General features: G+C 44.4%; 1 protein-coding gene across 1 annotated transcript in view; it reads left to right on the forward strand.

Moving 5' to 3' along the window:
- Nucleotides 1–10,046: 10,046 nt before the first annotated feature.
- Nucleotides 10,047–15,696, forward strand: part of LOC127640088 (anoctamin-3-like) — a 217,746-nt gene continuing 212,096 nt past the window's right edge. Inside the window, exon 1 of the mRNA XM_052122483.1 lies at nt 10,047–10,218. Coding sequence (XP_051978443.1) covers nt 10,113–10,218 — 106 coding nt within the window. The 5' untranslated portion in view covers nt 10,047–10,112. The remainder of the gene's footprint in view (nt 10,219–15,696) is intronic.

The raw sequence follows: 15,696 nt of genomic DNA on the forward strand, positions 1-15,696 counted from the left end.
CGCGGCGCTGAGGGAGCGGTTGCCACAGGCAACGCACGGCTGGACGCTCTGCGACTTCCTGGAGGCTGACCCTACTAGTTTGCGGCTCACAGCTCACCGTGGGCGTCGTAGAGGAGGAGGACCCTACCCCTCCACCCACTGTGGAGACCCTTCAGCTGTCCGGGGCTCTTCCTGTCACGCCTGCCCCGGTCTGCAAGCCAGAGCCCACGCCTGCCCCGGTCTGCGAGGCAGAACCCACGCCTGCCCCGGTCTGCAAACCAGAGCCCACGCCTGCCCCGGTCTGCGAGCCAGAACCCACGCCTGCCCCGGTCTGCAAGCCAGGGCCCACGCATGTCACAGTGAGCGAGCCAGCAGCCACGCATGTCACAGTGAGCGAGCCAGCGGCCACGCATGTCACAGTGAGCGAGCCAGCGGCCACGTATGTCACAGTGAGCGAACCAGCGCCTACGGCCTCTACCATCAGCAAGCCTGAGCCCTCGTCAACCACGGCCAGCGAGCCTGAACCCACGCTGACCAGGAACAGCATCCCAGCCTCCCCAGTCGCATCAGCCCGGAGGAAGAGGAGAAAGGGAGTGGTCTCTGCGCTCCAGCCTCCGCCTGCCGCAGCCCCATGCCCTAAACCCCCCTTGACTCCGCCCTCAGCGCCCGGCGAACCTATACCACGGTAACCCAGCCAGAGCCAGTAGCCTCAGACGTCAGTGAGCCAGTGCCGTTAGCCTCAGACGTCAGTGAGCCAGTGCCGTTAGCCTCAGACGTCAGTGAGCCAGCGCCTGTAGCCTCGACCGTCCCAGAGCCAGCGCCTGTAGCCTCGACCGTCCCAGAGCCAGCGCCTGTAGCCTCGACCGTCCAAGAGCCAGCGCCAGTAGCCATGACCGTCCAAGAGCCAGTGCCAGTAGCCATGACCGTCCAAGAGCCAGAGCCAGTAGCCGTGACCGTCCAAGAGCCAGTGCCTAAAGCCATGACCGTCCAAGAGCCAGTGCCAGTAGCCATGACCGTCCACGAGCCAGTGCCAGTAGCCATGACCGTCCAAGAGCCAGAGCCAGTAGCCAAGACTGTCCAAGAGCCAGTGCCAGTAGCCATGATCGTCCAAGAGCCAGCACCAGAAGCCTCGATCGTCCAAGAGCCAGCACCTCTCGAGTCTTCCAGGGCTCCTCCTCCCGAGCTCCGCCATCCGAGTTTCCCGAGCTTTCCAGAGCTCCGCCATCCGAGTTTCCCGAGCTTTCCAGAGCTCCGCCTTCCGAGTTTCCCGAGCTTTCCAGAGCTCCGCCTTCCGAGTTTCCCGAGCTTTCCAGAGCTCCGCCGTCCGAGTTTCCCGAGCTTTCCAGAGCTCCGCCCTCCGAGCTTCCCAGAGCTCTGCCTCTCAAGCCTCTCGGGCCTTCTAGGGCTCCACCTCTCAAGCCCCTTGAGCCTACCAGGGCTCCGCCCCTCAAGCCCCTCGAGCCTTCCAGGGCTCCTCCCCTCAAGCCTCCCAAGCTTTCCAGAGCTCTGCCCTCCGAGCTTCCCAGAGCTCCGCCTCTCAAGCCTCTCGGGCCTTCTAGGGCTCTGCCTCTCAAGCCCCTCGAGCCTACCAGGGCTCCGCCCCTCAAGCCCCTCGAGCCTTCCAGGGCTCCGCCTCTCAAGCCTCCCAAGCTTTCCAGAGCTCCGCCCTCCGAGCTTCCCAGAGCTCCGCCTCTCAAGCCTCTCGAGCCTTCCAGGGCTCCGCCTCTCAACCCTCTCGAGCCTACCAGGGCTCCGCCCCTCAAGTCTCTCGAGCCTTCCAGGGCTCCGCCCCTCAAGTCTCTCGAGTCTTCCAGGGCTCCGCCCCTCAAGTCTCTCGAGTCTTCCAGGGCTCCGTCTCTCAAGCCTCCCAAGCTTTCCAGAGCTCCGCCCCCTGAGCTTCCCAGAGCTCCGCCTCTCAAGCCTTCCAGGGCTCCGCCCCTCAAGCCTCTCGAGCCTGCCAGGGCTCCGCCCCTCAAGCCTCTCGAGCCTGCCAGGGCTCCGCCCCTCAAGCCTCCCAGGGCTCCGCCTCTCGAACCTCTCGAGCCTTCCAGGGCTCCGCCTCTCAAGCCTTCCAGGACTCCGCCCCCGAGTCTCCTACGGCTCCGCCCCCAGAGCCTCTTGAGCCTCCTACGGCTCCGCCCCCAGAGCCTCTCGAGCCTCCTGCGGCTCCGCCTACGGGGCCTCCTGCGGCTCCGCCCCCAGAGCCTCCTATGGCTCCACCTCTCGATCCACTCAAGCCTTCGACGGCTCCACCCTCAGAGCCTCCCGAGCCTCCTATGGCTCCGCCTCCCGAGCCTCCTCCGGCACCGCCTCTCAAGCCACTCAAGCCTTCGACGGCTCCACCCTCAGAGCCTCCTATGTCTCTGCCCCCAGAGACTCCAGAGTCTTCCTGGTCTCCGCTCCTAGAGCCTCCCACGGCGCCGCCTACCCCAGCTCCGCCTTCTGGGCCTTCTGAGCCATCGCCTCCCTCGGCTCCGCCTCAGAGGTCCTCCTTGGCACCACCTCCCAGGCCACCAAAGCCGGCCTCTATCCTGTGGCCTCCTCCCAGGCCTCCTGACCCGGTCCCTGTCTTGTGGCCTCCTCCCAGGGCTTCTGACCCTGTTCCCGTCCTGTGGCCTCTTCCCAGGCCCCCTGACCCAGTCCCTGTCCTGTGGCTTCTCCCCAGACCTCCTGACCCAGCCCCAGTCCCGTGGCCTCTTCCCAGGCCCCCTGATCCAGTCCCTGTCCTGTGGCCTCCACCCAGGCCTCCTGACCCTGTTCCCGTCCTGAGTCCTCCCTCCTGGCCTCCTGACCCAGTCCCCGTCCAGTGGCCTCCTCCTAGGTTCCCCAAACCTGTCCTTGCCCGGTGGCCAGCTCCCAGACCATCAAAACCTGTCCCTGCCCGGTCGATATCTCCCTGGGCCCCTAACCCTCATCTCCACTTGTGCCCCCGTGGACTGTCTCACCTTCATTCGTGCCCTCGTGGACTGTCTCATTTCCCCCCCGGACTTCCTATCTGCCCCTGGCACCTCCCGGACCTGCCTGTCTTGCCCTCTGTGCCCCCCTGGTCTGCCTGTCTGCCCATGTGCCCACTTGTACTGTCTGTTTGCCCCTGGTGCCCTCATGTTGTTCTTGTGGGTTTTTGTCTGGGTATTTGTTGTTAAGGATCATCTGGAAACCGATCCTTTAGGGGGGGGCTCTGTTATGGTTACCCTGTCTTGTTTCTCTGTTGCCCTCTTGTTTTCCATCTTGTCACTTTTGCACTTCTTAGTTTTCACTTTAGTCCCTTATGTAACTCCATAGTCCTCTGTTAGCGTTCGTGTTCCCTGTCATTGTTTCCACCTGCCCTCATCAGTTTGCCGTTTGCTTCTGTTAATCACCTTATTATCTTGTTTAAGTTCTGTTCGTTCATTGGCCCCTTTTTCCCTTGTTTGTGTATTTATACCCCGTGTCTTTGTTCAGTCTTTGTCAATCGTCGTTTGATGTCAACCTGGTGTGTGTTTCCTCCTCGAGTCCCCTGTTTGCTTACGTCGTGTTTAATTTACTATTTTATGTTTTATTTCCCCATCGTGGGTTGTTCCTTTGTGTTTTCCTGTTTTGTTCATGTAATAAAGTTCGAACTGCGTTTGGATCCGCATCTCCTCGTCTGCCTCGTTAATCATTCATGACAACTTCTCACATGTAATGATTTTTAGCCATCTCTGTAAATAAAATACACAAAGACTGAATGAAATTCTGCCTCCTTTATCTGTATTAAGGAAGAATTGTGCAAAATCAGTTTGGATTGCAATACACAATTACATAACTTAAATGGTAGTAACAACCAGTGGCGGCTGCTGGTCTTTCAAAGAGGGGAAGCTCATTTTCGGCCTACTTTATAAACTTATTTACCCTATTTTTTGCACTAAATCAATCTTAGGTGTTGATCTGCCCTGCTGTTTAATTCTAATTTTTTCCTCGTAAGGAAGACTTTCAAATGGCTTCGCCAAAATCAGGTCGACAATATTAGCACCGTCTGCCATCGTGCGCAGTTTCACCCGTACAACGCTAGCCTAGTCTACTGTATGAATGAATGAATGAACCAACGAACGAACGAACGAACGAATGAACGAACGCTCTAAAACAAAATATATTAAACTTGGTAAAACTGAAACAAGGAATGTGGTGTATAATTGTGTGAAATGTATTATGCAAATTGACTAGCAATTTCGCCAAACAAATATAAAGAAATAGGTTGCAGCAGTTTGTCTTTCGCCTACACTTGAGAAATCCGCGATGGGACTGAGCGCGAAATAGCTTCAGTGACTTCTTATAATACAGATTCGCTGTCAATCAAAAGGAGATGCAGTCTTTCGACAGATCCTCCAATCATCACGCGGAAGCCCGGTGTCCGGGCCAGCCCACTCCTCATTCACCCCCAGAGACGCTGAGCGTCCGTGGGCGGGACATAATCGCAGCATTTATCCAATGACCGTCTATTTTCGAGCACTGAAAAAACTGTTCATAGCAGCCCCATTGAAGTCAATGGACGCTCGGCTTCAACAGGGAAATGCACTGACGCTACGGGAATGTATGAGAAGTAAATCGAGTCAGCCGACCTGCTATATGTAATGTAGCTGATTCTGAACGAACTCGTCTTCGAGATGAACGTGTTCTAACGCATTTTTAGTCAATAAATTGTTTACACAATAGTACATATTTGACCATTATTTTTTTGACATTATAGGGGAAGCTGAGCTTCCCTTGCAGTCTTAAAGAAATCCCCACTGGTAACAACCAACTAAATTTCAGTTTCTTTACATATTTAACATGTAAATACATTTAGATGAAGACATTTATAAAGAGTCCATAGAAAAGATAACTGGAAATGTATGAGGTAGGTTGTGGGTGATAAGTCACAGACATGTGCAAGCATCGCATTGCCATAACTCTTCTCTGTGCGCTGCTGAATCCCACGCAACCTAAATGGAACCACTGTATAGGACAGTTCTGATTATCGCAAGCAACCATGTCTGCAAACATTAAGGCTGTCTGCAAAAGCACCACAACACAGCCTTTTCAGGTTGACCTCCCCTGACCAGTCACTATGCTCGTAAGAATCCAGTCCTTCGATTCCCTTTATTTTCTCGTCATACGTCTTTGCATTAGGATGTAGTTTTAGGCAGTATGGTCCAACAATGTTTTCTTTAGCCCGCTGCATTTTGTAGGATTATATTCTGTTTTTCACGCTAATTTTTTTTATTATTTTCATGCCACTAGCCTGCTATGCGATGCCAGCCCATGTAAACGGGCCAAACATACCCATAATTCTTTGCGTTCTGATGACGTTGGTCACATGTCTTAGCAATCTCTATTGCTAAGGTGTTCAGAGTGGTTGTTAGTATGTTGCCATGCACTTTGGACTGTTACTATGTGGTTGCTAAGGTGTTCTGAGTGTTTTTTGTAATGTGTTCAGTAGCTATGCAGTTTGTTGGTTGTTCTTAGTGGTTACATGGGCATTGCTGTGTGGTTTCTAATGTGTTCCGAGTAGGGCTGGGACAACGCGTCGACGTCGACGCAAAAAATACGTCGACGCAAAATATGCGCGTCGAATTGTCGGACCCAAAACAAAGATGGCGGCGCCGGCGAGTAGTAGAAACGCGAGTGGCTCCTCAGACTATCAGAAGTGCAAGGCGGCATGCACTCGTTCCTCTAAAGTATGGGAATTCTTTAATTTAAAAGGAAACAATTCCGTGATATGTCGTCTTTGCAAAATGGAGATGGCCTTCCATTCTAGCACCACGGCAATGCACCAGCATCTGAAGAGGCGCCACCCGGTTGCAGCTGCAGATGACAGAGCACCGTAAGTTTTTTTTTCAACTCCCCACTTTGCACTCGATGTTGGAGTAGGCTATAATACGTTGTCGACACCTAAAGTTTTCGCTTATAGCTATTAATAATGCGCTTATAGCTATGAATGTCCTGAAAAATACATAAAGGACACTGACAACGCGCTGACAGACAGGACCAAGCAGGTAACATTTAATAAAGTCTCAACTTTCAAATTTGGTCATTCAAAGAAAATTTAACCATAAATAGGCCTACTATTTTGTGGCTCTTTAATGTGTCGTGACAGATTGCCTCAGTTAAATCTGCTCGTGAACCGATCATCTTTTCCTTGGTTAATTTATAGCATCAAATAGGCTAAACATGAATGTAGCCTACATCAGAAGGACTGTTGTTTTAACCGCGGAAAGACGTCAGTACAGTAGCCTACAATCCATTTTTCAAATTCAAATCCACCGACGTTAATCTTCTCTCTCCTGACTACTTTGTCGGACAAAAATAGCGTATTATGATTGATTGATCAGATCGCCAGTCAATCAAACTCCCGGCAAATGTTTTTTTTTTTTTTTACTTTTTATACACCCCCCACCCCCGATGAAACCGGTATTACCGGTGTTGTCACAAGTCGATTAATCGAATCGGACTGGGGGAAAAAAATGAATCGTTAGATTAATCGATGCATCGGAAAAATTATCGCTAGATTAATCGTTTAAAAAATAATCGTTTATCCCAGCCCTAGTTCCGAGCAGTTTTTAGCATGTTATCATGTGGTTACCTGGGTGTTGCAATGCAGTTGCTAATGTATTGGTAGTGGCTGTTAGCATGTTGCCATGTGGTTACCAGGTTGTTGCTGCCCTAGCTAAGGTGTTCGGAGTGTTTTTTTAATGCATAGCATTGCAGTTGGTAGGCTGTTCAATGTGGTTGCTTGGGCATTGCTATGAAGTTGCTATGGTGTTAAAAGCGGTAGTTAGCATGTTGCTATGTGGTTATCAGTCTGTCGCTATGCAGTTGCTAATGTATTCTGAGTGTTTTTCAATGTGTAGCTGTGCAGTTGGAAGGATGTTTGAGGTGGTTGATTTGGCATTGCTACGTGATTGCTTAAGTATTCAGAGTGGTTATTAGCATGTTGCCATGAAGTTGCAAGGGTGTTGCTATGAAGTTGCTAAAGTGTTCTGAGTGTTTTTAACACATAGCTATCATTACTAGGGTGTTCTTGTAATGAACAATAGTGAGACAAACAGACCCAAGAGCAGAGGAACCGTTCAAATGTTTTATTAGCAATAATAATGAGCAGTCACTGGGTTGAGGAATGTCGAAAATCCAGACACCGGCTGAAGCAGCGGGAAGCGATCTCTAATGGGGTGCCCGTTGTAGTTGCGCAAGGGGCAATCCGTGAAGAGTGTGTTTGTTGGATGAGTGTGTGCATTGTGGATGTCAGAAGCTAGTGAGATGCAGAAAATGGCAAGCAGAGATGAGTGAATTTAACTCCAGACACACGGAATGAGACGACGTATCCTCATGGAAGACCAGCTGACACACAGCAATACTGGAAGGAAACGTGGCATGATCAGTGCTCCCCCGGGAACAATCAATGTTCTCATGGAAATGCCGATCATGCATGCTGGCCGCACCTGCGTAAACGATCTCTCTCTCTCGCACAATCCTCTGCAGTCGACCTTTATCCCTCTCTGAGGCTTGATTAGCCTAATACTAATTAGTATTAGTGTGTAGGATCACGACCCGGCCCCGCCTTCCGCCCTGCCACAATGACAAAACATACAAAACAAACTGACAAACTCACTGGAGCCATGATAATTCTAGGGGGTTGTGTGGGCATTTCTAAGCGGTTGCTAAGGTGTTCAGAGTGGTTCTAACATGTAGTTTCTTTTAGGTTGCAAGGGAGTTCCTTTTAATGTGTCGCTCTGCAGTTGGTTGGTGGTTTTGGCATTGCAATGTGGTTGCTAAGGTGTTCAAGGTGGTTTCTAGGTAGTTGGTAGGGTATTCTGGATTGTTTTAGGGTTGTTTCTAACTGGCCCAACTCAAAAGAGCAAACTTTCAATAATCTGCGATTATTCTGGTTTATAGATAAGGCTTGGGTCCATCCTTCAATATCAATTATGGGATTTGTCTACCCATTTTACTGTCCGCCAAGTGAAAATCTTAAATCTGATCACAATTAATAGCACACTTCACTTCTTTGGGTGGATTATTCTTTTAACACAATCAAAATGCCTTTGTGTGTGTGTGTGTGTGTGTGTGTGTGTGTGTGTGTGTGATATTCAATATATTTGAGTCTTTTTTTGCTGCTTTCAGCAGATGTCTCTGTCATTTGTTCTCTCATGGTTGGGATGTCAACACTATACTGAATGGATATTGATTTTCTACACCTTTTCCCAGAGCTATGTCAGACACTTTCAGTGTGGTAACCTGCATCAGGATATGTGACATTTATATAGGACTGAATAGACTGCATTTTAACTCAGCTGTCCAGCCATGGCAAGAGCTACTGAGAGGAAAGTTAGCATCTCTAATGTGCCTGTCACTTCTGCAGATTATATACACTTGCTGCTATTTCTAAAATAACGTCAGTTTGTGTGACTGGACCCAGAATCACAGAATCAGACAATACATCTGGTGTGAAAGTGTCAGACAGCCGTGTGGTTGTTAACAGTAGCAGTATGAATGAATGAATGAGTTTGTTTAATGACACCAGCTGTCCTCTGGCCATCTGGACTGACCATTGCACTGAAGTAGCTAGGCTGTGCATGAAGCCAAATTTATCAGTGTCTAAGCCCTAAGTGACAGATGAATTTGCGGCAAAATACCATAACCTAAAGTGTGATTGGATGTGCAGCCTTTGACGTCAATATCAAGAGATGAGGTAAGAGTTTTTTCCTCCATTTTAAAAGACCCCTTTAAAGTCTATTAATTGTTCTGTCCTAACTATGCACAGTGGTTATACCGTTAGTTGTGTTGAATTCATTTGCATTTATCTTTGTTTCTTCACTTGTGTCTACAACCCTATCAGAACAGACTGCTACCCTCTAGAACCACAGCTTTATGGCACATAGGAGACTGATGTACACTTTGATACCTTCTCACAAAAGGTTTGCTCTATATTGTCAGCAACAACCAGTGTAGCAACCATCATAAAATGGATAGTTCTTGTCCTAGGTGTTGAATGGTCGGAAAATCTGGGTTTCCAACCTAATTCCTACAAAAAGATTCAGTGTGCAATGGAATGCCCCTTGAAGTTGGACTTCCAACTTGGAAACTTGTGCAGAAATCTTCAAATCTTATTTCACCAAGATGATGCATACATGTCGGCATGCAGATGCTCAAAGTTAATGATAAACATTCACTTTTATTTAATAATATCGATAAATTAGTCAAGGTTCCTACATTTACATCATGTTTAGCAAATGTTTGCAGAGACGGGTGTTTAAAATATGGTAAATTGTACTGTCTTTTCATAATTGTACACGTACAACAAATGCTAGTATTTCAGCATCATTTATCAGTTTGGCTGCTAGGAGACTTGTTTTGGTGACAATCAAACAACTGCTAAGCAAAAGGGGGCACATAATTATAATTTTTTTTTTTTGCTTTTAGCAAACTATTTAATATTTGCCATTTTTTAATTAATCAGTGTAAATTTAAACATTATTATTTGTATTATATTATCATGGAATTATTTCAGGAAAAAAATATCCACGTCGTAATCCACAAAACTCCTCAAGTCTTCACAAAAAATAACCATCGCAACTCTAATTTTCACCAAAATTACACAGGCTAGCTCCAGTCATTATTATTCTTATATATAGGCTATATATATAAAAAATATGTTTGAAAAATAAACGCGCATGGTGCGAGACGCGACGCAACTCACAGCCGTCCATGTGACGCATTTTTACATAGACCAACAAAAAGGAAAAAATAAATAAATAAAAAAGCAAAGACGGATCCAACGTACAGAAGCAGAACTCAGGCGTCTCGAGGCGCGTTTTAATTCATTTTTTACTTGACGCGGCTTCTTAAAAACGAAAAGCTCATTGTGCGAGACGCGACGCAACCATAAAATACGTCCGTCAGGCACATGTGTACATAGACCAACTATTTAAAAACAGCTCAGACAGAACGCACTTACGTGTCCTCTATGAACGCCCCCTAACGCGGGTCATTCCATATCCGACCCCCTGAAGCGTGTCCATCTATCCATCCACCCTCTTACAGTATGTAACCATGACAACAGCCCCGGATGGTGGAGCGCGAGGGTAGACAGGTGTTGGGTTGCGCAAAGGAGAGACACGATCGCTCCATACTTCCCCATGTATCCTGCCTTCATTCTCTGCTGTAATCGCGGATCTCTATCGGGAGCCACCATGGTGCATCACTCTGGATCCATACAGTCATTCAAGCAGCTGAAGCTGAAGGGTCAGTGAGCGCTGATTTTTGCGGATGCTTGTCCATGATAATGCATGTTTTGGGGAAAGTGCTGCTCTGGGCAGATGCAGTTCATGTCTCGGTTTAGAGATCATGTATTTGGTATGGTCAACTTTATGATAAAGTGTGTTTGGCGCATATCAGTTTTCTTCAGGATCCCATCGGAATATATTATCCTTTAAATGAATAGATCACGAGTGCGTGAACTATTTTGTTTATGCGCATTCGATCTTACGAATTTAAATATTTATCATAGGAGAAGTTTTCAGGGCTTTTAGAATATAACATCTACAGTATCTTTATTTAATTCCTTATCAAAATAATCCTAAAGGATTTCTGTCATAACATGGAACTAATCCTAATGGGATTAAAAAGTAAGACTTTTACGAATTAAATCAAATTATATATATTTACAATTTTAATAAATGTAAGTATATGTAATAATACATTTTTGTATTAATTTTGTTAAAAATTATGCAGTTCAATTTGATGGAATTTTGATATGAAATTTATATGCATATATCTTAGAAAAATAAGATAAAATAGTTTGTGTGTGTGTGTGTGTGTGTGTGTGTGTGTGTGTGTATAATTGTATTACATTTATTTGGATAAAATATGTTTTTAAGTATCTTTTATAAAAATCTAAATATTGTTTTCAGTTAGTTAGTTAGATTTTGTAATATTTGTTGTATAAATATATTTATTATATTCTTGTTTGATCCCATTGGTTTTTCGTTAGGACAGAAATTCCAAAAGTACTTTGGAAGAAAAACATGACAATGCTTTTTGGGCCCTAATATGTTGGAAAATACTGATGAATTAAAAAAAAAAAAAGGTTTCTTTACATCCATTGCCTTTTAAAAGTTAATCATCACTGAGGTGACTAATAATTTGGTTTATTTCTGTTTTTCTTTTAAGATGTAATGAAACTCATAAAACTTTAAAAAATGTGGGTGAATGCCAATTGCTACACTGCAAACATTTAATAGCCTTGTATATCACACAGTGTATGAGAATATACACTTCTATACACTTATGTGATTAGATATTAATATTTTTAATGACGTTCATATGCAAAACTGTTGTTCCCAGGAGATCAACAGTTACAGAAATACTCAAACCAGCCCAACTGGCACCAACAATCATCCATATGATTATCTAATCAGCCAATCATGTGACAGCAGTGCAAGTACATAAAATCATGCAGATTTGGATCAGGTGCTTCAGTTTATGTTCACATCAACCATCAGAATGGGGAAAAAATGTGATCTCAATGATATGGACCGTGGCATGATTGTTGGTGCCAGATGGGTTGGTTTGAGTATTTCTGTAACTGTTGATGATCTGGGATTTTCATGTACAAGTCTCTAGAATTTACTCAGAATGTTGCCAAAAACAAAAACTCATCCAGTGAGCGGCAGTTCTGTGGATGGAAACACCTTGTTGATGAGAGAGGTCAACAGAGAATGGCCAGACTGGTTTGAACTGACAAAGTCTATGATAACTCAGATAACCGTTCTGCACAATTGTGGTGAGAAGAATATAATATCAGAATGCTTTTCTGAGATGCGGGTTGGCATGGTTTGGCAGCACAACACACTATTAGGCAGGTGGTTTTAATGTTGTGGCTGATCTGTATATACAGTATACACTCACCTAAAGGATTATTAGGAACACCATACTAATACTGTGTTTGACCCCCTTTCGCCTTCAGAACTGCCTTAATTCTACGTGGCATTGATTCAACAAGGTGCTGAAAGCATTCTTTAGAAATGTTGGCCCATATTGATAGGATAGCATCTTGCAGTTGATGGAGATTTGTGGGATGCACATCCAGGGCACGAAGCTCCCGTTCCACCACATCCCAAAGATGCTCTATTGGGTTGAGATCTGGTGACTGTGGGGGCCATTTTAGTACAGTGAACTCATTGTCATGTTCAAGAAACCAATTTGAAATGATTCGAGCTTTGTGACATGGTGCATTATCCTGCTGGAAGTAGCCATCAGAGGATGGGTACATGGTGGCCATAAAGGGATGGACATGGTCAGAAACAATGCTCAGGTAGGCCGTGGCATTTAAACGATGCCCAATTGGCACTAAGGGGCCTAAAGTGTGCCAAGAAAACATCCCCCACACCGTTACACCACCACCAGCAGCCTGCATAGTGGTAACAAGGCATGATGGATCCATGTTCTCATTCTGTTTACGCCAAATTCTGACTCTACCATCTGAATGTCTCAACAGAAATCGAGACTCATCAGACCAGGCAACATTTTTCCAGTCTTCAACTGTCCAATTTTGGTGAGCTCTTGCAAATTGTAGCCTCTTTTTCCTATTTGTAGTGGAGATGAGTGGTACCCGGTGGGGTCTTCTGCTGTTGTAGCCCATCCGCCTCAAGGTTGTGCGTGTTGTGGCTTCACAAATGCTTTGCTGCATACCTTGGTTGTAACGAGTGGTTATTTCAGGCAAAGTTGCTCTTCTATCATCTTGAATCAGTCGGCCCATTCTCCTCTGACCTCTAGCATCAACAAGGCATTTTTGCCCACAGGACTGCCGCGATACTGGATGTTTTTCCTTTTCACACCATTCTTTGTAAACCCTAGAAATGGTTGTGCGTGAAAATCCCAGTAACTGAGCAGATTGTGAAATACTCAGACCGGCCCGTCTGGCACCAACAACCATGCCACTCTCAAAATTGCTTAAATCACCTTTCTTTCCCATTCTGACATTCAGTTTGGAGTTTAGGAGATTGTCTTGACCAGGACCACACCCCTAAATGCATTGAAGTAACTGCCATGTGATTGGTTGATTTAGATAATTGTTAATGAGAAATTGAACAGGTGTTCCTAATAATCCTTTAGGTGAGTGTGTGTGTGTATATATATATATATATATATGTATATTTACCTCTCTTACCTTTTTAAAACTTTAGTTTGCGCTGCAATTAATATTTTCTGCTTAACAGCTTCAAGCTGATGTTCATGAATGCAGTTTTGGTGTTTGCCTTACATCACTAATGCTGGCATCATAACTCTGGTTATGGGAAACACTTTCCATTGATCCACCTTCATCTTGTTTAATGGGGTCACCACAAACTCTTAAGTGGTAATTTTCCCTATTAAATCAAACTGTGTTGAAAATCGCTACTCTCAGGGTGATTCAACCGAAGTGATGATTTGATTTCTGTTAGATGGAAAAGAAAAAGCCAATTTTCCATGTTTTAGCTGCACACTTGGGATGTAAGAGGAAGCTACTTTTGTTCACTGTTGTGATATTAGAGGCATACATTACACTTCTGTATAAATGTGTAAGATTCTTGAGTAGGAGATATTAAATACAGCAACACACACTTCTCAGGATGGGGTCAGCGTAAACACAAGTAGTTGAGGTCAGAGAAAATTTCTCAAAATGTAATTACTAATATTACAGTAAGCTATTCCAGAGATAAAATTGGTTACAAAATGGCAGTTGCATTGGCACTCGGTATTTATAATTAATATGAGTGCAGATTGTTCACAGTTCTAGTTTTCTGTCTTGATGCAGCCTATTTTGGGGTCTATCTAATGCTGCTTTCTTCTGTAACTGTTCATCTGCGAAGTGAACCAAAATCTCCCCAGGGTGCTGCCTTAGCTTTTTTCTGTCCCAATTCAGCCGTTTGAGGCTGGGCCATTTAATATATATGTTCTCTTTGTAAAGTAGTCATAAAGGTGTTCATTAACAACTAATACATCATATACAAATGTATTATAAATTATTTATGTGCAGTTATATAAATTATGTATAAAAAGGGCCATTTGCATCTAATACTTGCCAAATAGTAAACATTTTAACTTATATGTTATGAATACTCAATCAAAACACATATTCATACTTTGTTATATAAATCAAAAACAGAAAATGCCATAATTCATTATTTATGTCACAATGTAGCAAAATTGATGGCAAACAAATTATTTTACCTAGTCCTAGTTACCTAAATTCCTAAAGCTACTTAAAGTACAAAAACAATTTTCAGCTTTTCATGTTCATTCACAGCAGATATCTTATAATATAGCCTGATGTTCACTCAACTTTGTTGCATTGTGCTTAGTGGAGGGTCAGTTCTGCACCACAGAGATACACCTTATTTAAAATAAACTGTTCCTCAGTTTATCTCTACATGTAAATTAGAAGCTCTTAGTATACTAATATGTCAAGCACATGCTTACAAAGGCAAACAGTTGAAAAATAGCATGGATGGACACATTAACAGGTTTGGTGTAAATGGCTCCTAACACAATAAAGTATGCAGAAAGTACCACATATTCTAAATAGTATATAGTCAAAAAAGACTTGTGTATTTGTTTCAACGTGCATCTTTGCCCAGACCTTCAGCCTGGCTAATAATTGGTTGGACTGCAATGATTCTTGCTTTCTAGTGTGCTCCACATGCTCACAAGACAGATCCTGTTGTTTATCGAGTCACAGCACAGACGGGCACATTAAGCATTCTTAAGCATAATGACAGTAGTGCCATTCCACATCCTGTTCGTTTCTCTACACAAAATGATGCCTTCATGACGACGTTAGCTATTGGTCTACGAGCGGATGCACAGATTATTACAGGCATTAGAACTGCTTTAATGACTCATGGTTAATAATTGAGGACTCATGAAGCAGGCCAGGACAGAGTAGAGGTAAAGCTAAAAGGGCTCTGACAGGTGTTTAGTGGAGACTACTTAAGCAATATGGGCACTAGTCATTTAACAGACCCTTTGATCTGAAGGGCCTTTTACTATACTTATTACATGGACAATCCCCCAGGGATGGTCTAATCAGGAGTGTGATGTCATGGGCCCACTTCCTTCGGGAATCAAACCAACAACCTTCTGGTTATCATTACTAGTTTGGCATTTATAATTTGCACACTGACCCCAGCTTAGCTGGGATATGTAAAAACAAATAAATTTCACTGTATATATGTAAATATTATAGTGTAATGTGTGACCAAAATAAAGGTTTCTATTCTAATGTACATATTTTACACACTAGCCTATACAATTTTTGTCCCTTCTGTTTAAATTTACTTAACAGTGTGTCCTAACATGGTGTGATGTGACATCAATGATGAGTAATATGTCCACACTGAATGATAAACTCTGAAATACATGGCATAAGCTGCATCCCAAATGATATACTTCTGCACTATTCTACGGTAATATGTAGTTTAAGTAATGTGTTCACACAGAAAATGAAATGAAATAAGAGTACTAAAAATCAAATATCATGTTTCCAAGTAATGAATGAGGCAATAACAGCACGAAATTGGCATTCTACCTCTTCTCTTCTGTCCCTTTTTTGTGTTCATGATTGGGGGAGAAAATAATGTATTTTGTCATATTCGTCTGGCATGACTATTTCTAAAAACGATAAATATCTCTTATTTAATTAACACCCTAATAGCTTTCCAAATCCATTTGACCTCCTTT

Source organism: Xyrauchen texanus, chromosome 49, assembly GCF_025860055.1.
Source record: "Xyrauchen texanus isolate HMW12.3.18 chromosome 49, RBS_HiC_50CHRs, whole genome shotgun sequence".
Lineage (NCBI taxonomy): Eukaryota > Metazoa > Chordata > Actinopteri > Cypriniformes > Catostomidae > Xyrauchen > Xyrauchen texanus.